Source organism: Brassica oleracea, chromosome C3 (genome assembly GCF_000695525.1).
Source record: "Brassica oleracea var. oleracea cultivar TO1000 chromosome C3, BOL, whole genome shotgun sequence".
Lineage (NCBI taxonomy): Eukaryota > Viridiplantae > Streptophyta > Magnoliopsida > Brassicales > Brassicaceae > Brassica > Brassica oleracea.
Genome location: NC_027750.1, coordinates 6,083,008 through 6,104,336, shown reverse-complemented (window position 1 = coordinate 6,104,336; position 21,329 = coordinate 6,083,008). Strand labels below are relative to the sequence as shown.

Here is a 21,329-nt window from a genome sequence, read left to right as displayed (position 1 = left end):
TGAGAATGTATTGAATGACAGATCGTGTGAAGAGTGGGAAAATGGAGTTAATTAAAGTATAAATGAAAATAATTGAATGCAATCAAGTTCCGTAACGTTGCCATTTTTGATACCCGTTGAGAAGACCTTCAAGCAATTCGACAAAGACGCCGGCTTCCAACAGAAGGTCGCTGGAAATAATCATTTCTTGACGGCTGGCTAAACGAATCTGAAGTTCCGACGGTACTCCAAAAATCAGTTCTCCGGTCAAGTGTTGGAGATGAAGCCAAATACCTATTGGACTCGGTTATGTGTAACTGAAGCCCACCTTATCAATTGTCTGAGGCCTTACTCATTAGTAAAACACTAAAACCCCACGAACGAAGACCATCGAACAAACAAAAGAGAAAAAGCAGACTGCCACGTGTCGAACCGAGAGAACTCGATTTATCTATGTGGATGCTGACGTGGCGCAAAGAAAAGAGAATAAACTGTAATTTATATATATATATATAGATAGATAGTCAACCGTTCTCAGTCTTTACATGCTTTTACTCTACCAGTAAATAAATTGACAAATGTACGAATATTTGAGTAAATAGTATGTGTAACATTTCCATAAATATTGGTATGTTTATGATGCTTTTGAAATATTCGCAGAGGGACCGTATATATGCCAATTTTTCAAGGCAGCTAGAATTTTTGGTCTCCAATTTTAGATAATTATAGCATAAGATGAGATATCGTTATGAGTACTATTCGCGGGAACTGAATCTTTTCTTCCGAATCTCTCTTCCCAACTACGTGTAGACAACGTGTATATATCATCATCACGTGATACATTTTTTTCTTTAAACTCATGCGTGATACTTTGCGAGTAAGACATCCATCGATAGACATTGTATTTTTTTGTCATTTTGAGTTAAGAGACATTAATATCTAAAGTATTCCAACACATATATGTTTATGTTGTTATCACTTAATAATATCTAGAGATAAGACATTATTTAGAACTATCATAAGCTTTTGAGTTCGAGAATACTACAAAACAAATTTTATGAAAGGTTTTTCAAAAAAAAAAAAAAATTTATGAAAGGTTCCCAATTTGTTCATAACTGTTCGTTCATTCAACTAATTTATAATTATCTTATTTTTAATCTGAAGCTTTATAATTTGTCAAGGAAGACCACTAAAATTTAGTATACATGAAACAAAATGAAATTTATGTTGATTAATTACTTTTATTGTTAAAAAACCTTCCAGATATTTTTTTCATTATATTTTTTGAAGAAGTATTGATTAATTTGTGAGCCTTCAAGATAAAGAAGCAGAAAACGAATAGACTTCAACAAGTGGAAAATTTTTGTGGACCTCATCTTCTTTGATTAAATGTTATTTTCTTTTTTAAAAAAATAATTATTATACATATAAAGATGTATATTAAAGTTATATATAACTATTGTTTTTGGGTAGTATTACGTGCTTATGTTTAAAATGGCAACTATTTTAGATTAGAAAACGGATCATATGAACAACATGCGTGAGATTTAAAGAAGCTCAAATTCTTCTTTTGTTTTCTTTTCAACTTTGACCCTATGTGACCAAGGAGGGTCCGCAACTTATCTTTGGAATGGCACGTGGCCACATAGGATTGGTTGGATATCAGATCCGGTGCCGGACTTATCCTCTTTAAGATGGCTCTTTTTGTTATTACAAGAGAAACATTGAAGTCTTTGAAGAATCTTTTTTTCCATCTGGTATTTTTATTAATGGGTCGAAGCCCAAAAAACTACTACAAACAAAACATAAACCCCACTACAAGGACAAACTAAAACCCGACATAAAGGGTCCACGATAAACGGGCCTAAAGCCCAAACTCTACCAACCGAACGGCGCCTCCGAGCCACACATCCAAAGAACTCGCATGCCCGCCCACGTGTTAACATCTACCCAACCAACCGAAACACGTGTTTGAACCTCAAACAACGAGGAAAAAACACGCGTCACGAGAACTTCTACGTCTCTCTACCAAAGAAGAACGCCGGAGCAAATACCGACGATTCATCGGAACCCACCGGAACAGGAACCACCGCAATCCCTTCATCTTCTGATTCTCCTTGCGACGGAGAGCATCATCGAACCTATTCGAGATCTCATCCGCAGAGACAGCAACCACCAAACAACTCATACATCTTCGTTACCAAATCTCATTCGTTACCAAATCTCCAACCCTTGGAGAACCTCAATCGATCTTTAAAAACAAACGAAAACCGGCGAAGATCAACGCTTTGAGAGCCGCCGCTTGCCGGAAAAGAAGCCGGCCAAGACAACGTAAACGAAACCGTCGCTTGCCAGAGTCAAAGCCCGAACATCGGGAGTAGATGCTGATGAGAATCCGGCGAATCGGTGAAGAGAACACATCACCATCCCGTTGATTCTTCAGCTGGTTTCATCTCAACCTTCCTCTGTGTCAGATCTGAAGAAAGGGAACAGAGCTGAAGGAGAGAGAAAACTAAAGTCTTTGAAGAATCTAACTGTTCGCGTCTTTATCCGGAAGAGATAAAGAATCCAAATTTGTCAATAGGCTTACTACAAACAAACATTTAGAGGAAAATCTAAAATAAATCGTTACAAGTTAAATAAAATAAAAAACAGTGGCAAAGAATAAAAGATAGCGAAGCTTCTAAATTTCTCTTACAAGGAAAATAAATTGAAATAATTTAAAACGAGAAATAGGAAAAGAAGCAATAGTCTTTTCAGCATCAAAGAGAGAAAACATACCCATAATAAGCTACATTTCTTGATGGATGCTGATCATGATCATGATCATGATGGCTCCACTATCTCCATAACCTAATCCCTTGTGGCATTATGTATATTATATATAGCCCCATTGAGATCTTATTGCAATATCACAAACCTTACACAACTATCCCCCTCTTCATTCCAAGTTCTCTTACATAACAGAATCACAAAGATAATCTGTTTCAAAGTGAGTAGAGTATAAACTTTGACAATTATTAATGGAAGGTAAAGGACGAGTTGTATCATCAACTTCTTCTTCTTTAACAACCGAACTATTCGGCTCCAAAGATCCTGTGCCGCCATCTTCTTCCTCTGGAATCTTCTCCTCCATTTTCCCTCATCCCTCCAAGGTTATATTACCTTCCTTTTCTTCAAGTTTTGTTTCTTGAGTAATCAGAATGATTCTTGAGGCTTAAACTTCGGTTTCTTTATTTTATTTCTCAGGGCGTTACAAGAGATGGTCAAAGCTCCGAACATGGCTCACAAGGTCAGTGAGAAAGAAAAAAATTCCTTCTTCTTTGAATTCTCAAAGAATGGCTGTGAGTTCTTTTTTTTTTTGAACAACTGGCTGTGAGTTCTTATGAATATGCTTTCTTACACAGCTCAACGTAGAGAAACTTCAAATGCACAAGACAGAGTTGAGCCATGCAATCTAAGCTCTTCTCTTTACTACGGTGGCCAAGACGTATACCCTCGATCCACCACCAACCAAACTTACCCTACAGTGAGTATTCTTAGCTTATGTATATTTTGCAAATAACTTTCAAAACAAAAAAAATAAAAAAATCAGAGGACTTGGCTGATCAGAGAAACCATTACTCAGGTTAAAAACGAGGGTCCAAGAAGCCAAGAAAACGATGCTAATGGACATAACTCGCAAGATGTTTCAAGAGGAAACTGGTGGCAAGGTTCTCTTTATTACTAAAGAACCAGTTTCTTTGTAAATCTCTCATAAGCTCAAGTCATATACTAATCATCAACCAATCAAGACTTTTGTATAAATAAGCTTATGCAGGACAAGGGATAATATATTCGGCGATAATATTGAAAGGGATCTCCTAGTAAAAGTGTGTTGATAATGAACTGTATCAGTATTTACTCTGCTTCTCTCTTTCTCATGTTCAACAAAAAATATGAAATATGTAGCATTTTTTTTGGTAATCAAATATGTAGAATTTTACCAGTGATCAAACCAGACAGACATCTTTACGTCGGAACCAAAGCCTTAAGTCATTATTTAAAAACTGGACCATCTCCGACGACATTTTCTCGTGGTTTCTTGTTTTCTTCAAACACTCTTTTAAAACTGAGAACATTAAAGGATGACCATATCTCTCTTCTCTCACTAACCTCCCTGCGATTCCAATAACCAGAGGAGTTTATTTTTGTTCTTGCCGCTTCTAACGAATGAGCTTCTTGCCAGAGATGCTGGACGTCGCAGGTGATTGGTTAAAGAAAGATCTGCCGTCTTAAGCGAGGAAAAACGCCGGTGTCTTGTCCTGTTCAAAACACGACAACGTACGTGTTTATAGAAAGTAAAAAAATGAACGCCGTTGCCAGGATCGAACCCGGGTCACCCGGGTGACAGGCGGGAATACTTACCACTATACTACAACGACATTGTTGTTTGAGTAATCTATATTACATTTATATACAGAGCAAGTCTAAAAGTAGCATCTACGTACAGGTTCAGTTGTAAAGATGTGCATACAATTCATATTTTCTATGGATGTGCCTTGAAAAACAGTTCTAATAAAAATGTATTGTTTTAAAACATTACATCCAGGAAAACATGTCAGTGTTAGAAGTTTGATTATCCCATACTCGAAAGTTCAATATATACATGGTTGATGGTTGTTAGATAAAGACTTTACAATAAAGGTATTTTAGACCTACTTTCGTCTAATAAAAACCAACTACTATCAATTATAGAGTAAAACGTTGCAGAATCGGGAAACCAATCAATATTTTTTTCTCAATTAGAATGTGAATTCCAAAAGCAATTAGCTAGTGGTAGTAGGAAGGAGCTATCTTTAGTATATTTATATACCAAGAAAAAGAGTGCTTACTTACGTTTGGTCAGCTCTTGAAAGGTGAACCTAACATTCGTTACTTCAAAACATCGCATAGAAAGAAGAAACATATACTATAGTTTTGTCTCCGGAAATCCGAGTAACTCATCCCGAGCTGCATTAGTTGACTTAGAGTCACATATATATATATCACCTAAACAAATATAGTATAGAGATGCAACCCCGTATGGCTAGCACATAAGAAATTTCTATCATAAATCGATTTAATGTTTCTATTTAAATATATTTCAAAGTGAAAATTACAGATTTACTTGGTATTGGATATAAAATTGTATGTTGTTTAAAGCTGTACAATAAAAAAAAAATTATGTATTTATAATAATTGATAATGGAATCTTAGTTTTATTGGTTTCGAATTGGTTATAGTTAGCAGCTCTTCATTAGTTAGAAGTTAGGAGAAGAATGATATCTTATGTCATGGCTACCAGAATTTGAGGATGCAACACATAACTTCTATTACAAGTTATACTGCACATTTTTGAATTTTGTTTAATTTTATTGGAAATCTTATTATGATAATTGATAAGTCCGTTGATGTCTTAATAGATGGGTTCATCTATCGAAAAATAAACTTTGCATATTGATTCAAAATTCAAATCATGTGCAAGAGTTATTCAGTAGCACCAAATGTCAACAATGTTAAACAAATTGTGCATTTTAAATTTGATTATTAGTTAACCAACTTTGTTTGAAAAAATTATGTGAGATAGAAAAAGGAGATCCAAAACTTGTAATTTGTTTATACTTATTTGGCACTTTTTTTTTTTTGCTGAAAGTTTATTTGGGACTTACAATCAAAATAAATTTGAATACTAAACACGGCATATAAACGAAAATAACGTGACTTTAAAACATTGTTAGACAAATTTAAAAACGTTAATTGACAGGTAATAACTGAATAACATTATTACTTTCCCAATTAGTCTCTCATATTATTAGTTATTGAAGCTTTAAATAGTAGGAAAATCAATTTAGGTTGAATACACTATTTTAAGAGAAATTTTATAAACATTCACCTAAAACAGTTAAATAATAAATAAATGCATTCATATTTCAGGAAAAAAATGATAGAAAATAAATATGTGTACATATTGGGATACTTTTTATAAATGCTTTCCTTAGTCCTTAACTCTCTCGTGAGTCGCAACTAGCAACAATTGACAGGTGAAATTGTCGTAACGCCTTCTGCTAAAGCTGTCTTCTTCTTCCTTCTTTATATATCTCTCTTTCGCACAAGCTTCTCTCTCTTCTCTTCTCTTTGTGCTTGCTTTCCTCTGTTTCTCTCTCTGTTCTGTTTGTATCTACCCAAAGATTTTCCACAAGAATCATCAGATGGAATACACTGAACTACAAGACATAGATTTCTTTAGCTCTTTTTCTGAGCACACAACCCCAACTTTCTTCACTCCAACCACAAGCTCCCTCCGATCCGACTCGGACCCGGATTCACCAAAGCCACAAAACGAGGATGAAGACGAGTACGTCGCCGAGTTGACTCGTCAGATGACTAACTATATGCTTCAGGACGATGAAAAGCATCAGAAGGTACAAGCTTTTTAAAAACCCAACAGATTCGATTCTTTACTCTTTTATTCAATCTCATATTCCTTAGTAATCTTTCTTCTTCTTCTATTCAGTCTTGTGGTGGTGGCTCTGGCTCTGGCTCGCCGCAGTCGACTCTTTGGTCACCATTCGCCTCAGGTTATAGCAGCCCTGTCGGTCCTTCCCGAGAACCATCACCTCCTTTAACTCCGGCCGTGCAAGCGACGGTGGAAAAGAGTCCTGTTATAATTCCTTTTCAATCAAAACAAGCTCTCATCGATGAACAGATCCGATCTGTTCAAGCTAACGTGAGCTCATTTTTATCAGTTGATAATTACTTAGAATCTTTTTTTTTCTTAAATTGTCGGTTATAATACAACGGTTTAAAATTAACCGTAACGAAAACAGAGTTTTGTTACCACCGTCGGGTGCAATGATGATGTTAATTTTGTGTATATAGTTCCGGAAGATCAAAAAGGAGAAACACAAGGAACGCAAGGATGATGCATTAAGACACAAAGAAAGAAGCTACCACAACCTACAGAGACCAAAGTCCGCCGTGAAGGCGGTGTTCGTTGACGGTTTGGGTTCGAGAGCCGGGTCTGGTGGAACTGGAGTGTTCTTGCCACGCAGTCATGGTACTGTTGTGGAGTCTCGCAAGAAATCAGGTTAGAGCCAGCCAATAGTTTCATATTAATTTAGCTCTAAGTTTATGTTTTGATTTTTTTCGACGAAATGTGATTTTAAAGAAGGTTAAAATGGACAACAGATAAAAATAAATATGAAATGACGTCGTCGTCTAACTCTGAGATTACTACTACTTTGTTTTATAGGGGTTGACATAGTGGGGATCTTGTGTCTATATTAGATTTAGTAATTTCATTAAATTGTAACACAACTAGACAAGTAATCTCACAATTATCTCCTTGATATAACAATATAAACCACTGAAAACATTAGAATTAGTTTTAGCTTAAATGTTATCTTTAAATTTAGAGTGCGTCATTCTTATTTTATGTGGTCGACTATCGATTGCTTAGATCTCAATTATTTAGGACCTAGATATAATAAGAATCTTTATCTTACGTTGGTACATTGTTTGACTGAGTAGATTCCAAAGATTCCTTCTCACCGATTAATCTCTTTTCTTTTAAAGTTGTTTTTTTTTGTGGCCGCTCAATTAACAGTTATGCCCTTCATAAATATCTTGCCTCTCTGCTTGTTGGTCCCCATTGTTACTCTCTTTCCCTTTCAACAAAATAAACCATTTAGGTTGAAAATCATTATCGTTCATTTTGTTTTCTTAAAACCCCAGTTGTTTCATTCGATAGTGGATTATAATCTATGATAACCTAGATAATTATTCGTCTTGTGATTCTTTGTTATGTCATTATTCGATCATTGAGTCATTGACAATACCCAATGCTATAACTGAACAACATAGTGTACTTTTTTCTTCTAAATATAGTACTATATTCGAGTTCGTACTTAAATAGCTAGGCACTTAAAGTTGTAAGTCGTACACCAGCATGTATTACACCAACCGTGATTTTTTTTTTTCATTTCTTTTGGTTTTGAAATTGAATCGGTGGTCTTCGTGATCTAGGAGTCGGTGGATTTGTAAATTATTGCATTTCAACTCTTAGCCGTTACCCAATCAAGGTGTCGGTGGACTTGTCAACAAATATCGTTTTCCTTTCTTAATAAATATAAAATTCCTTTCGGCATCATTTGATTTAATGTGGCTTGGATATTGGTGGGAGGTAGTGACAATTTAGATGATATTGTGTTGTTGGTATTAAGATTTGTTGCCGTTCTATGAAATTAATGTCTCAACCAAACAGTTTACTGAAAGTTTGACTTTTGTTCTTGAAAAATATTGGTTGCAGGATGTTCAACAGTAATAATACCAGCAAGAGTAGTGGAAGCCTTGAAAATTCACTTTGACAAATTGGGTGTTCCTTCTACATTATCTTCTGATATCCCTCCCTTTCATGGTACCAACCCCAACTTTTTCGTTATTTATTCTTGTATTCTTTTGAGTGAACTTATGATTTACAAGTATTAATTATATTTAGATATAAACAGTACAAAACCTCTCAAAGTCGCTGAAATTTTGGAATTCATTGCTATGCATGTTTATAATTATTATTTAAAGTTCTACTATATTACATCATATTAGACACATGCAAGTATGTAACTTATATGTAAATTTTGGGTTTTGAGTGTATCTTTTTGATATGAGTGGATTCTTCATATTCTTTTTCTTTAAACGACCGGTTAATGCTTTTGATTGATAATATTTACCATATAGATGCTTTGTTGGTGTCCGTAAAGAACAAAAACAACAACATTCACAAAAGTAGTTCATCAACCCGGGCAGAGAGTGGGCCTCCGCACATGGCGGAGACGTCGGCCGAGAGACACCAAGAACCGCTGGCAGATTTGCCACATGAATGGACGTACTGATCGAACATTGGAATGCTATTGGTTGCTGAAACTATAGGTTTTCAAAAGGTAGTGTTTTTGGATTGAATATTTTATAGTGGTCAGAATGTGTGACAAATTTTAAAATCATCATTTTTATATAGATTTTAGAAGGGAGAGAATTTGTTATTTTTTATTGGTGGTTCCTTAAGATGGTTCTAGTAAAATCAGTAAGTCTTCTGATAAAAGAACAATCAAATATGCATATATGTGTTCATATAATATGCATGTCTATTGTAATATGCATATATGTGTTCGTATATATTGCGTGTCTATTGTAATAAAAAGGGACGGGTTGTTTTTTTTTAATGCAAGATTCCTTGTAATAAAAGCATTATATACATCTCGCCAGTATAATAAAAAGTCTTAATTTGATTATTACGTCTTCATTCTTATGTCCATCTCCTTAGTATGCTTAAACTTCCTTTACAAATTAATGTTTTAGAATTATAGTTATGGTTTTTGGAATAACTAGTTTAGTGTCTCAATGTTCATCCAACGGAACGCGTTAAGATGTGTGGAAATGTGAAAAAAATATGACATGCTCGTGGTGGCCTCGTGGCCGGTCTTAAATCCGCCGACTTCTTCGTATTCTTCGTACTTTCACTTTGGAAGGTTCATGTGCACTTATTCTTTACTTTCACTTTATAAGGTTCATGTGCACTCACGTTTTGCCATTACTCAAATTAATTGTGAGCCAGTGACGGTGTACATTGCTCCACTCCCATGTGACTTCTCTTTGTTTTCTTCTTTTTCTTTTCATTGTTTACTTGCACCGACAAGTAATGTATGGGTTTTTATCTACGCATTTCTATAGCAATTGATCCAAGCAACTATATATTCCTCTAGGCCCATGACGTCTTTTCTTGCTTATATCCAAACTAGTTTTCCCTAAATATCTGCTTAATAGAAACAAAGCAAACAAATCTGAGAAATCCGATAAAAGAGGAAGAAATATTTACTTTATTTTCATTCGAAGAGTGACATCAATATAGAATTCTTGCTTGCATATCGCAAGTAATTAGGTATACATTAGTTGACCAAAGATAACAAATTTACATTAAACAAATCCAGGAAAAATCTGACTTCTGCACAATCACCAAAGAGAGATAGTTATGTAGATCAACGTTTTTATTGAACTAAAACTGATCACAAAATATTAGACCTAAACAACCATAAATGAGAATAGTTGTTTCAAAAAAAAGAGAATAAATATACTGAATTCCAAAAATGTGATTTTATTTTCATTATTATTATATGCTCACCGGAAGTCAACAATGTGATTGAACGTCGGTGTGGGTGTGATTACCAGCAGTGTCCTTAAAAGCCCTACTTCCAAAAATCATAAACCCTAATCCAAAGCCAGCCATTGCAGCTAAGAAGACTCCTCCATTGAATGACATTACAGCCAACATGATCAAATAAGATAAACCAGCCCTCACGGTGTAAGCCACCGTCTGGACTATCCCGCCGCCAAAGCTAGCCGGACCGGCTTTCATGACCCCGCACCGCGAAATCCATTCTGACAATGCTGAAAAGGCGAAAATGGCGGCTAGGCAGACCCAATACATGGTCAGACTGGTCCCTGGCCAGCCGTCAAATAGAACCTCGGTGTTTTTTCCCCAAAAGAAAGTCATGTGCATCATGCCACCATGATGACGGTGGCGATGTTGGAAGAAAGCCGACGGCGAAGGTGCAGGAGCCGCCGAAGAAGATCCACTCATGCCGTTCATATTGTTTAGAAATATTCTTAACTTGATAGGTAAGGTTTTGGCTGTGTGTGTGTGTGTGCAAGTAGTGTTAGGGTAATTATAAGGGATTTTTTCTTGGGTTGGAGTTCGTGTGTAGTACAATGTACATTTTTACAACAACAACAATGCGATAATTGTGTGTATATTCGAGTATAAAATGTACTTGAAAGAGATTTAGTTGAGATCAAAAACTATTTAGTTGAAAGTATATTGGTGCTTTTAGAAGTCTAACAAATCAAATTTGAAGAAGTAAAACCCAACGATGGTGCAAACTATAATTTTTATTACCCAATTTGATTATATTTAGGTATTTCGCTTGTTTCTAGCTTTACCGTTAGAGTAGATCATTTGTTCACATAATTGAAGGTGTGTGGATTTTTTTTGACATCAAGGGTGTGATTGGTAGTGGCTGTGAGTGCTCTCTACAGCCTCATTTCTTTCTAGAGCACTAAATCTACACCAATCTTGATTTCTATTTTTTTTTAAGTTCACAGCCTTTTTATAAAATCCACAGCACTTCTTTGAAATTATGTCTTTACAATTTCTCTGCAGAGACAAAAACCTACAGCCCATATTTAAAGACTTTTAAAAATTAAAAATCTAAAGCCAAAGCAATAAAAACCACAGCAATATTTCTACAGTCAAAAAATGAAATCACGGCAGTTACCAATCAGACTGCAAGTGTGTGGGATTCTTACATAAACCAAACAGAGAAATTGCATAATCTCACAAATCATTTCACAGTATTTATTTATACACCACCGTATAAATTCGTTTAAATAATTTTTTTTAAATATTGTATTCCCCATATGTAACTAATAATCATATTTTAAAATTCTCGATTGTCTTGACTCTTGAGACCACTGGTTATATTTTGAAACAAAATTAAATTTCTTTATATCATAAGCAATTAGAAATTCTTATAATTCCATAATAGTGAAATTTTTGATTTTTCTAAGAGTTTATGATGCCGTATTTGTAAACCAAGAACCAAATATAGTAATTAATTAAAGGGTCCCTTAATTAATATTATAAATTTAGAGTACATTAATCTCTCCTTCTGTATTTTCTAAGTATCACCTTTGTTTTTTGTACGATAAAAAGTTTGACAAGTCTTTTTTTTTACACGACAAGTCTATAAAAACAAGTTGTACAATAATATCGTTACTCTTATCTCCACACAAACACAAAAAGAAATTGAAAAAGAAGGAATCTCAGTAAATGCCAATAAATACAAAAAAGCCTATTCGAACATTCTCATTCTCCTCCCAAATAACATACAAGAGACCCAAGAACAAAGAAAGCATGGATCATGATGACGTGCCTCCACCACCATCGTCATCCATAATGAACAATGGTTCCATGAACGGAGGAGGAGGAGGAAATCAAGAGATGATGATGATGCACATGACTTTCTATTGGGGCAAGAACACGGAGGTTCTCTTCTCCGGCTGGCCGGGAACAAGCTCCGGCATGTATGCTCTTTGTCTCATATTTGTCTTTTTCCTAGCCTTTCTCACCGAATGGCTTGGTCACTTCTCTTTCCTCCGTGGGACCACCGAAGATTCAGCTAATGCCGCCTCCGGACTCGTCCAAACAGTCGTGTACACCCTCCGTACCGGCATCGCTTATCTAGTCATGCTCGCCGTCATGTCATTCAACGCTGGCGTGTTTATCGCCGCCCTAGCCGGTTATGGCATCGGTTTCATGTTGCTCGGAAGCCGAACTTTCCGGAATCCCTCCGGTAACAGGGAAACTTACGAGATTCCTCCCTCAGTTTGTGCTTGTTGATTGTGAAATATGCATAAATTGATCCATACTTGTATTTCTAACTAGAGATGTAGGCATTGTAGTTTTCTTGGATTGTTTGTCACAAAACTTTTGTGGGTTGTTCTTGAGGTTCATGTATGTGTACTAGTGTGAGGAGGAATTTTTTTTTTCCCTTGCGATTTTTTGTTTTCTTCAGGTTAATATGATTATTGGTGAAAGCTGGATATATCAATCTGTAGAGAATCCTTCCATCTTCGTAATAATGTGACATATCATTTTATGGTTCTTAGGGCATGATGCTACAAAGTCAGGGTATGAGAGAAAACGCTGACCTATTAATCCGTACATTAATTAGTGAGAAATACTATAGCACAGTACCTAGTAAAACAGTTTTGCTTTTAAAATAGCACATAAAAGGGAAAATCTCCAAAAATTATCAAATACTTTAAAAATAAAAAAATTATATGTTCTATTTGTATTTGGGTTTAGTTATTATTTATTTAGTATTTAAAAATTAGAATTTTGATTCAGGAGTTAGAGTAATTTAGTCGTTTCTTTATTAAATTAGGGTTAGTTTAGAAATTTTGATAAGCTTTTTAAAAATAATATTTTAAAATTTAACCTTAATAAATAGCCGTATATTTTAAAAAATATTAGAAAAACAATTAACCTATTCAATGGGTATATAAACATAATTGTTTTCATGAATTAAAAGTTATGAGTATTTGTTCCTCGGCTTGAATGGCCGGTCCTGAGATTTTGGAGGCTTGTGGCTGTGTGTATGCAAATTTTTTTTTTTACAAATTTGGGGGCCTAAATTTTGTTTTTAAGGACTATTTGTATATAATTTTTTTCAAAAATTTTAGAGGCCTGTTGCGAATGTTTCACCTAGCATCGTCCAGGGCCGGCCCTAATCCGTCTCCGATTTTCTTAAGGGATGAAGAAACTTTGTTTTCATCAGCTGCATTCACTTTGCTACTCTCTAGCTCTGTATCCACTGAATCAAGAACACTCAACAAAAATTTTGCCACAGTCGAATACATACAGCATCAAGAGAATAGATAATGTAATACGATTTAACAGGCAGGTTTACTCGAAATCTTCAGGAAGCTCATAGTCGTAGCTGTCATGGCGGTCATATCGATTGTTTTCTTCCTGGATTCCTATTGAGGATACCTTCTTTTTACTCTTACAAATTGCTTGGTCAATGGAATTGATCACGTCGCAGGACGGCCCTGAGATCTTGGGAGCTGTAGACGATTTTCAGTAAAGATTTCAGTAATTTTTAAGTGTTTATTTTTATATAATTTTTCAAAAAAAAATTAGGGCCATAAGCCAATGCTTGACTGGCCTATGCTCAGGATCGGCCATGTCTCGGCCTCAGGTCCACAATGGCCTTGAGTATTATTGAGTTGGGAAAGTGAGGCCCTCTCTTCTTCTTTGCTTAGCTAAGTTGTGGAATTGGATGATGATTCCTTTTCAGTGCTCCCATGGCTGTCTGCTTTTTCTTCTGAGTGAGATTGGGAGAGGCACATTCGTAGGGTTTCTCACGCTCTTAAATACTCAATCAAATAGAGTCTGATTGGTTTAAACTAAAACCTTAATTACAAGCTCTTTAGCCTCTTTTAGCCAATACCTCATCTCTCAGTAACTTCATTATTTGTCTGGAATGCTCCATATGGAAACAGTTGTCCATCTCTTTTTTGAGTGTCCTTATTCAAAACAGAGGAGTTCTCAAGGAACATTAGACAGAGAGTTGGACGGAGATAGTGAGGTTTATCACTGACTCAGGTCGGAATAAACTTCAGCTATTTACAACCAGATATATGTTTTAAGCGGCTGTTCATAACATTTGGAGAGAGAGAAATAGGAAAAGACATGGAAAAAAGGAGTCTCCACCAACTTTTTTGGCAAGCATGATTGATAAAACTGTGAGAAACAAGTTCTCTATTGGTTTGGAACCAAACAAAGCTAAAAAAGGTTGAAGTTTGAAGAAATAGAAGAGATTAGTTTAACTCTTTGAAGAAATTTTGTATAGAGAATAAGAAAGCAAGCAAACTGATATAAAAAGATTTTTTTGAATTAATTTAACAATCAATTCAAAAAATAATAATAATAATAATTGTTTGAACAACATTTTTAGACTACATTTATGTCTTTTTCACTTAATTATGATACTAAATGACCATCAAGAGTCACCCTGACAAAGATTTAGTTTCATCTTCCTTGCTCCGGTCTCAATAAACCTCCATCACCAAACTTAGACTTTGCTTCATGTTTAACAGGAATGAGGAAGTCTTGTTGGTAAATTTCGAGCGTCTGGTTACAAATTTCACACAGTTGACGTTTCGTTACATGGAACTCTAGCCACCAATCTTTCTCCCCATCACATGGTATCTTCACATTAGTCATGCGCGAGCCAAGATATATAGCAGCCGCAGCGATCTGACTCGGCCTGAACTGCAAACAAAGCGACGACCTTAAACCGTCATTGAGGAAATTCCACGCAGCCTGAAACAATCTCTTAGCGTCCATCTCGACCTTAACCCATCTCCTAACCCAATCCAGAGCCGGTTCATAAGGGTGTTCGATTTCGAGATCAAACCTTAACGTAGAGAGCACAAACTTCTCACCGGTTAGCACAGCCCCCTTCAATCTCGCGCACACCTCTGTCGTTGGTTCCTTGCCATGTAAAACCCTGTAACCCTTGGCGATGACGTCATCCACCGGTCTCGGAGACCCTTCGACTTTTCCAGCGATAAACATACATATGATGCTGATTGTTTTGGGGTCGTTCTTCGCCAGAGATTGGAGAGTGAAGAATCTTTGACATAAGACTATCGATGTAGCTATGGATCTCTGAGGATTGTTGAGTCTCTGGCCAAGCTCCTGGAGGAAAGTAGAGTAAGACCAACGTTGGAAACTCTCTTGCTTTGAGTCGATACCGTCTACTCTCGATGGGGACTTTACTTCTATCTCTTCTCTTGTCTTATACCAACTTGTTTCTCCCATTGTTTAACCTCTTGCTTCCTTTTTTTTTTCTTTTAAAAATCCCGATATCGCCTGATTGATTATTATCAGAATTTGAAGATCGTATGTAAAGTAGCAAGATGATTATAACTGATGCTAACGAGGATAGCGGAGGATTTAAATAACTATATTGTAGGACAGGGTATAAACTGAATTCTTCCTCAATTTAAATACCCAAAATATAGGAAAATCTGGTCAAGTTTTTAGTAGATGGATTTAAAGTCAATTCCGTTTTCCTTAAATGTTTATACATTACCAAATAAAAATGTTCTTCCTTAATTTTGACTAAGAACAATTTGCCAAAAAAATATTCAATTCTGAATATGAAGATTTTGTCAATTCTTTTGATTTATTTTATTACTATTTTGACCTATGAGGAGTGCAAAATAAGTGAACCAAATCTTATATATTGTTAATGAATCTTGAATGGTTTATCAAAATAATTATTTGAGATTTAGTTCTTTTTGAATACTCTTTGTCAATATATTATTAGATTTTCCTTTTTTCAAGATTGCATTTTCTGTTTAGTACTCTTCTTTATTGATTAATACTATAATAGCTCTAAAATCATAATAATTACAAGGGGGACCTTGTGGTCCACTATTAAGAGTAACATTTAGTGATCATATATATGTTCGAAATTATTTTTTGAATTTTTTTAGAGTTTTATATGATTTTACAAAAAAATAAAAAAATCTTTTTTTTGCAAAAAGTTCATTTTAAAAATGAAAAAAAAAACTTTTTAATTTCAAGATTGTTTTTTCCAAAATTCGATTTTAAAATTTTTGCTAGTTTTTCTAATTTTTATTTATGCTTCCTTTTTATTTCTTATTAATTGCTTATATTAACTAAGTAAACAACAACAAATTAAAAAAAAAACAAAAACAAAAAAACTAACACGTCACCTTATTTACAGGTTAAAATGTCACATTTTGGACTCGTTCCTCTCTAAGAATTTCCCAACTTATTTTTCTACAACCAGAAACAATACATGAAACCCAACCATTACATTGTATATATATAATAAACACCATATACTTTCGAAAGCTGACAACTCTTAAACTCAAAAAACGTGTCTGCGTTTTCTTGTGTGTTCAGTGCACAAAGTGTGTGCACAAAAATGTACATCAGTGTGTTATGTATATTGTTCCATTTTTGGATTCTGGAATAAAAAGATTTAATGATACTAAGGAAAATTATACAAAGTAGACTATGACATGAAACATGCCCCTTTTTGTGTGTTCATATACATTTCTAGCTAGTCCTAAAGGATTACTTACATTAATAAAAAAGTCTTAGTAATCATTTCCTCAAATTTTTGTAATGTGTAATGTTCAAAAAAGATTGTAATGTGTTTCTTGTTTTGTGTGAATTTTTTTTTTTCGTGACTGCAAGTCTTATTTTTAGTTAGAATTGTTTGGAAATTAATTCATTAAGCAATGAAACATCATTGATAGCACATATGCTAGTTATAATTTGCATGGTTACGTCCTTTTCCTTTTGGTTGATGACTCATTACAGTATACTTAACAATGAGTTGATTGTTTGTGATGGTAATGTTACGGTTACTATTAGGACATGTAAACTTTCTTTAAAGCTTTAGGGGTCAAAAATTTCAAAAAGAATGAAGTTTGGCCATATTGAATAATACTCCCTCACATGTAAGAGCATTATTAACGAGGGATTCTTAGGGTAGGGTTCTTATCGGAATATGAGAAATTGTCTTTTAAATTTTAACTAAAAAAACTAAGAAAGAGATCATTAGTCTCGTATCATGGTATCAATGTCATCACTAAACTAGTTTTTATCTGAAGTGTGGGATTATAGATCACTATCATAACACTACCATTTTAAAATATAGGAGAATGTTTGCTCACTCCTAGCAAAGATGGTTATTTTCACTCGTGTTAGATAGAATTAGAGTTAGAGTTAATACACTAAATTGGTCAGTTTGTAAGACGAACTAACTTATCTATTAGTAAACATCAAAAACTCCTTTTAGCATTCATCTTAGATAAGCATGATGCAGTTAAACACGTACATATGTTCCATCTTTCTTTTTCTTTGAACAACATACACATGTGTTAAGTATGTAAAGGTTGTATATACAGTGCTTGAATTTTTAATAGTTTTAATATAATAAATTTATAAATAAGAATATATGGAGAAAATTTGATCATTTAATTATTTTAAAATTTTGAACACTCAATTAACATTGATTGGATTTTGTTTTAGTTAAGACACTCAATAACATTAAATAAATCGTCTATCTATCATTTCCGGTCTGGTTAAATGATTAATGGTGGAAGTTGGATATATCAATTTGCGACTTTTCAAAGCCTATTTGTTCACTCAGATTTCATATACATATCATAATTCAATAATTTTTGGTTAACATAATCTTAATCGAATATGATGACAAAAACATAATTAAGTGATTTAGTGGGTACAAAAACATTGGGTCAAAAACTCAGAAAAAAAAAAGACAATATAATATGATGAGCTTACCACAATATATTCAAACAGAAACGAGGAGTTCCTCATTGAAAAAAAACTTCTCAACTTATTTTTCTACAACAAAACAAGGATCAATAAAAATACATGAAATCAAACGCAGTGTAGTACACAACGAACACCATATAATTTCAAAAACTGACAAACTCGTAAACTCAGAGACATGTTTTTCAGTTTTTGGGGACGTTAAGCCTTAGACGGAAATCTTCTTCCATGAGAGGAAGTCCTTCTCTGAGCTTCACCTTCGGCTCCCAACCCAACACTTCTTTGGCCTTGCTTATGTCTGGTTTCCTCTGTCTTGGATCGTCCGGTGTGTTCTCCACCATCTTTATCTCTATGCTCGGGTTAATCAGCTGCATGCGTTTAAATATTAAATCATTAAGACCAAACAACACGAAACTAAAACTGATCATTTTTAGACAAAACTGATTCTAACCTCCTTAACCGTCTCAGCCAGTTCCACCATTGTGAATTCACCTAAGAAACAAACAGAGAGATTAAGACACAAGCCTAAACAATGAGATAGATACGATCCCTCCATAGTGTTTGAAGGAGTACCTGGGTTACCGATGTTGATAGGGCCAGTATCATCTCCTTCCATGAGACGGATAAGTCCATCCACCATGTCTGATACATAACAGAAACTGCGAGTCTGCGTCCCCGGTTTCTGAACTGTCAATGGCTCACCTCGAAGTGCTTGAGCGATAAAGTTGCTCACCACACGCCCATCATCTATGTTCATCCTAGGACCATACGTGTTGAAGATTCTAGCAATGCGGATTTCTACAAAATAGCAAACGGATACAATGAGAATCGGTTAAGTGAGTTTGGTGAAGAAGAGACACAAAACTGACCAATGCCATGTTGTCTGTGGTAGTCAAACATCAGCGTCTCAGCTACACGCTTGCCTTCGTCGTAGCAACTCCGAACACCAATAGGGTTGACGTTTCCCCAGTAGCTCTCTGGTTGAGGGTGGATGAGAGGATCTCCATACACCTCCGACGTAGAGGTGAGGAGGATTCTGTTTTAAGAGACAAACACAATGTTTAAGAGATGAACAAAAAAGAAGATTTGATTAACAAATAGGGAGCTAGCAAGAACTAACCTTGCTCCAACACGCTTGGCAAGACCGAGCATGTTCAGTGTACCAATCACATTGGTCTTTATAGTCTGCAAGAAAAAAAAGATTAGATATTAGAGAGAAAAAAAAACTAATGCTTCTGATGGATGTTAAGAACATTATATATGTTTCTGCACAAACCTTGACGGGGTTGTACTTGTAGAAGATAGGAGAGGCAGGACAAGCAAGGTGATAGATCCGATCAACCTCGATTAATAAAGGCTCCGTAACATCTAACATATCAAATACCAAAAGCTAAATGGATGACGATCATGTTGACATAAAACAACAAGATATGAGTCTTGAGTCTTATACCGTGACGAATGAGCTCAAATCTTGGGTGACCGATCCACTTCTTGAGGTTTTCTTTCGATCCAGTGAAGTAGTTATCAGCAACAATGACCTGGAGAATAATAAACTGATCAAAATGTGTACGAAACATAAGAGACATGTCGGTTTTGTTGAGTGTAGACACATATACAAACCTCATTCTTCTCGTTTTCCATGAGCTTATCAACCAAGTGAGAGCCAATGAAGCCAGCTCCTCCAGAGATCAAGATCCTCATGTTAGGCTACACAAACAGCAAGAAAGTAAGCAACTTTAAACTCACATCAGAGCCAATCAGATCAAACTAATTAACCACAAGATCTGATAAATAAGACAAAAGTTATTTCATAGATCTAAGTCGCATAAACATGAGTCGATTACAAGGATCTTCATTACAATACCAAAGACATCAAGTTAAGATCCTTGTAACATAGCTGATTCGATTTTGACCAAAACTAAACTATGCAATTGACAACAAAGGACTCACACCATCAACGAATTATACAGATCAGAAAACGGATTCAAGCGTGTAACTACACTGGACGGCGACGAATCTCAAAAGGGTGTTCACCAAAATCGAAACTTGAAATCTTAAATCAAAGTTACAAACTTTTTCACCTGACAGAACTTGGAACTGCGGAGAGGAGAAGGCGTGGGAGGAGGTTTTGAGCTGTTGTTCTGTTTCTCACTTGTAGCCGCCATTTGCTGAGATCTCTCAATCCTTCCTGACAAAAAGATTGAGACATTTGCAAATGAGAATTACGATCAAGGAGATGGAAGAAAGATGATTATATTACTAGAAGCTTCGAGGTAAGAGGTAGAGAAACCTAAAGTCCCAAATCTTCTGATCTGATGAGAAAGAAAAGACACGGAGAGATCGTCTACTTATACTCCACACGTGTCTGAAACTAGTGAAGATTTTTTTCAGTTAAATTAAATAAAAATAAAATTCTAGATATTAAAGCCATTTATGTTTTATTAGAGAGAACTTCAAAAGCACGAAATAAGGGAAAATAACACCCAGATCACGACATCGTTAATTTGACCTAACATGAATTTGACGTTGCATTATTTAATATTTTCTTTTCCTTATTTATGTCACCTTTCTTTTAAATAGTATACTACAAGAGATAATTACATGACGTGGACTCACCTTTACGTATTTATCTTTTCATCTATTTTTAGATGATTACATGACGTGGAATCATCTTTACTTTACAAATTGGTATCCATCATCTAATACATATGCAAGAGTTATTGGAAAAAACATGCTAACGATCTAAGAAATTGTAATACACCAGATAAAACTAGAAGACATCAAATAAGTTTAGGAGACAACAATTGTCCAATTGAGTAACACTTACGTTTTAGTTAACACCAACCAAACTAGAGTATGACTTACGTTTTGATCAAAACAAAACTCTATTGAGTATTGAGTGAACCCTTTTTTGATCAAACTTTATTCTATTATAAATCAGGAAGAAATTGTTTCGTAGCTTTTAGTTCTACTAATACAATGTCCCATTATTCCCCTAAGAATTTAGGCTTATGCCCTTCAAATGACAATAAAGTGGACCCGTGTTTTCAACGTTAATAGGAACTCCATGCCGGTTTTTATTGGATATACCAACAAGGCGTGTGAAGACATGAGAAACTAGAAAATAAACGATGTCTTTTAAAGCACATAACGCTGGTCCTACAAGTTTGAAGGCTAGAAGCCAAAATAAAATAAAGGCCGAAATTAAATGTACGTGTTACTGGGACGTTGAACCCATGACCTCTAACAAGAGCCATTAATCTCAAGATCACCAGACTAAAGTCACATTTGGTAATTTTGTGGCCGCTAAAATATTTAATTCTGTGGCGGCCGGAAGCCCATGCTTCCCCTGCTTGTGGCCAGGGCCGGTCAT

At 35.1% G+C, this 21,329-nt stretch overlaps 5 protein-coding genes and 1 pseudogene across 6 annotated transcripts; 3 read left to right on the top strand and 3 right to left on the bottom strand.

Annotated features, from left to right (window-relative positions):
* Window positions 1–2,869: 2,869 nt before the first annotated feature.
* On the top strand, window positions 2,870–3,885 carry LOC106332778. Its single transcript, XM_013771276.1, has 4 exons — window positions 2,870–3,134; window positions 3,229–3,271; window positions 3,387–3,508; window positions 3,608–3,885. Exons 1-4 carry the CDS (start codon window positions 3,003–3,005, stop codon window positions 3,707–3,709), a joined length of 399 nt encoding a protein of 132 aa, XP_013626730.1. The 5' UTR covers window positions 2,870–3,002; the 3' UTR covers window positions 3,710–3,885.
* Window positions 3,886–6,025: 2,140 nt separating this feature from the next.
* LOC106329290 lies at window positions 6,026–9,241 on the top strand. Its single transcript, XM_013767925.1, has 5 exons — window positions 6,026–6,422; window positions 6,515–6,727; window positions 6,880–7,087; window positions 8,309–8,416; window positions 8,734–9,241. Exons 1-5 carry the CDS (start codon window positions 6,210–6,212, stop codon window positions 8,886–8,888), a joined length of 897 nt encoding a protein of 298 aa, XP_013623379.1. The 5' UTR covers window positions 6,026–6,209; the 3' UTR covers window positions 8,889–9,241.
* A 699-nt stretch (window positions 9,242–9,940) lies between these two features.
* Window positions 9,941–10,766, bottom strand: LOC106333963 (annotated as a pseudogene).
* Window positions 10,767–11,933: 1,167 nt separating this feature from the next.
* On the top strand, window positions 11,934–12,575 carry LOC106333870 (copper transporter 1-like). The gene has a single exon (XM_013772258.1). It carries the CDS (start codon window positions 11,963–11,965, stop codon window positions 12,446–12,448), a length of 486 nt encoding a protein of 161 aa, XP_013627712.1. The 5' UTR covers window positions 11,934–11,962; the 3' UTR covers window positions 12,449–12,575.
* Window positions 12,576–14,597: 2,022 nt separating this feature from the next.
* Window positions 14,598–15,469, bottom strand: LOC106333874 (putative cyclin-T1-1). The gene has a single exon (XM_013772263.1). The coding sequence runs from the start codon at window positions 15,437–15,439 to the stop codon at window positions 14,645–14,647; it is 795 nt and encodes a 264-aa protein (XP_013627717.1). The 5' UTR covers window positions 15,440–15,469; the 3' UTR covers window positions 14,598–14,644.
* A 2,462-nt stretch (window positions 15,470–17,931) lies between these two features.
* Window positions 17,932–20,353, bottom strand: LOC106335764 (UDP-glucuronic acid decarboxylase 3). Of its 2 annotated transcripts, none has more exons than XM_013774370.1 (10): window positions 20,247–20,353; window positions 20,038–20,144; window positions 19,577–19,663; window positions 19,407–19,494; window positions 19,233–19,324; window positions 19,077–19,141; window positions 18,826–18,992; window positions 18,530–18,754; window positions 18,408–18,448; window positions 17,932–18,324 (listed from the first exon to the last, which is right to left on the bottom strand). In XM_013774370.1, the coding sequence occupies exons 2-10, from the start codon at window positions 20,119–20,121 to the stop codon at window positions 18,142–18,144; spliced, it is 1,032 nt and encodes a 343-aa protein (XP_013629824.1). In that variant the 5' UTR covers window positions 20,122–20,144; window positions 20,247–20,353; the 3' UTR covers window positions 17,932–18,141. The 2 variants fall into 2 exon arrangements, with proteins under 2 accessions (XP_013629824.1, XP_013629825.1); XM_013774371.1 differs by having other exon boundaries at window positions 20,217–20,295.
* Between the last annotated feature and the right edge of the window lie 976 nt (window positions 20,354–21,329).

Coding starts and splice junctions, on each gene's coding strand:
- LOC106332778 (XM_013771276.1), top strand. CDS start 3,003: ATGGAAGGTAAAGGACGAGTTGTATCATCAACTTCTTCTTCTTTAACA. Junction 3,135..3,228: donor TTTTCCCTCATCCCTCCAAG/GTTATATTACCT, acceptor TTTATTTCTCAG/GGCGTTACAAGAGATGGTCA. Junction 3,509..3,607: donor CCAACCAAACTTACCCTACA/GTGAGTATTCTT, acceptor ACCATTACTCAG/GTTAAAAACGAGGGTCCAAG.
- LOC106329290 (XM_013767925.1), top strand. CDS start 6,210: ATGGAATACACTGAACTACAAGACATAGATTTCTTTAGCTCTTTTTCT. Junction 6,423..6,514: donor ACGATGAAAAGCATCAGAAG/GTACAAGCTTTT, acceptor TCTTCTATTCAG/TCTTGTGGTGGTGGCTCTGG. Junction 7,088..8,308: donor GGAGTCTCGCAAGAAATCAG/GTTAGAGCCAGC, acceptor TATTGGTTGCAG/GATGTTCAACAGTAATAATA.
- LOC106333870 (XM_013772258.1), top strand. CDS start 11,963: ATGGATCATGATGACGTGCCTCCACCACCATCGTCATCCATAATGAAC.
- LOC106333874 (XM_013772263.1), bottom strand. CDS start 15,439: ATGGGAGAAACAAGTTGGTATAAGACAAGAGAAGAGATAGAAGTAAAG.
- LOC106335764 (XM_013774370.1), bottom strand. CDS start 20,121: ATGGCGGCTACAAGTGAGAAACAGAACAACAGCTCAAAACCTCCTCCC. Junction 19,664..20,037: donor GCAGTTCCAAGTTCTGTCAG/GTGAAAAAGTTT, acceptor CTGTTTGTGTAG/CCTAACATGAGGATCTTGAT. Junction 19,325..19,406: donor ATTTGAGCTCATTCGTCACG/GTATAAGACTCA, acceptor TTGATATGTTAG/ATGTTACGGAGCCTTTATTA.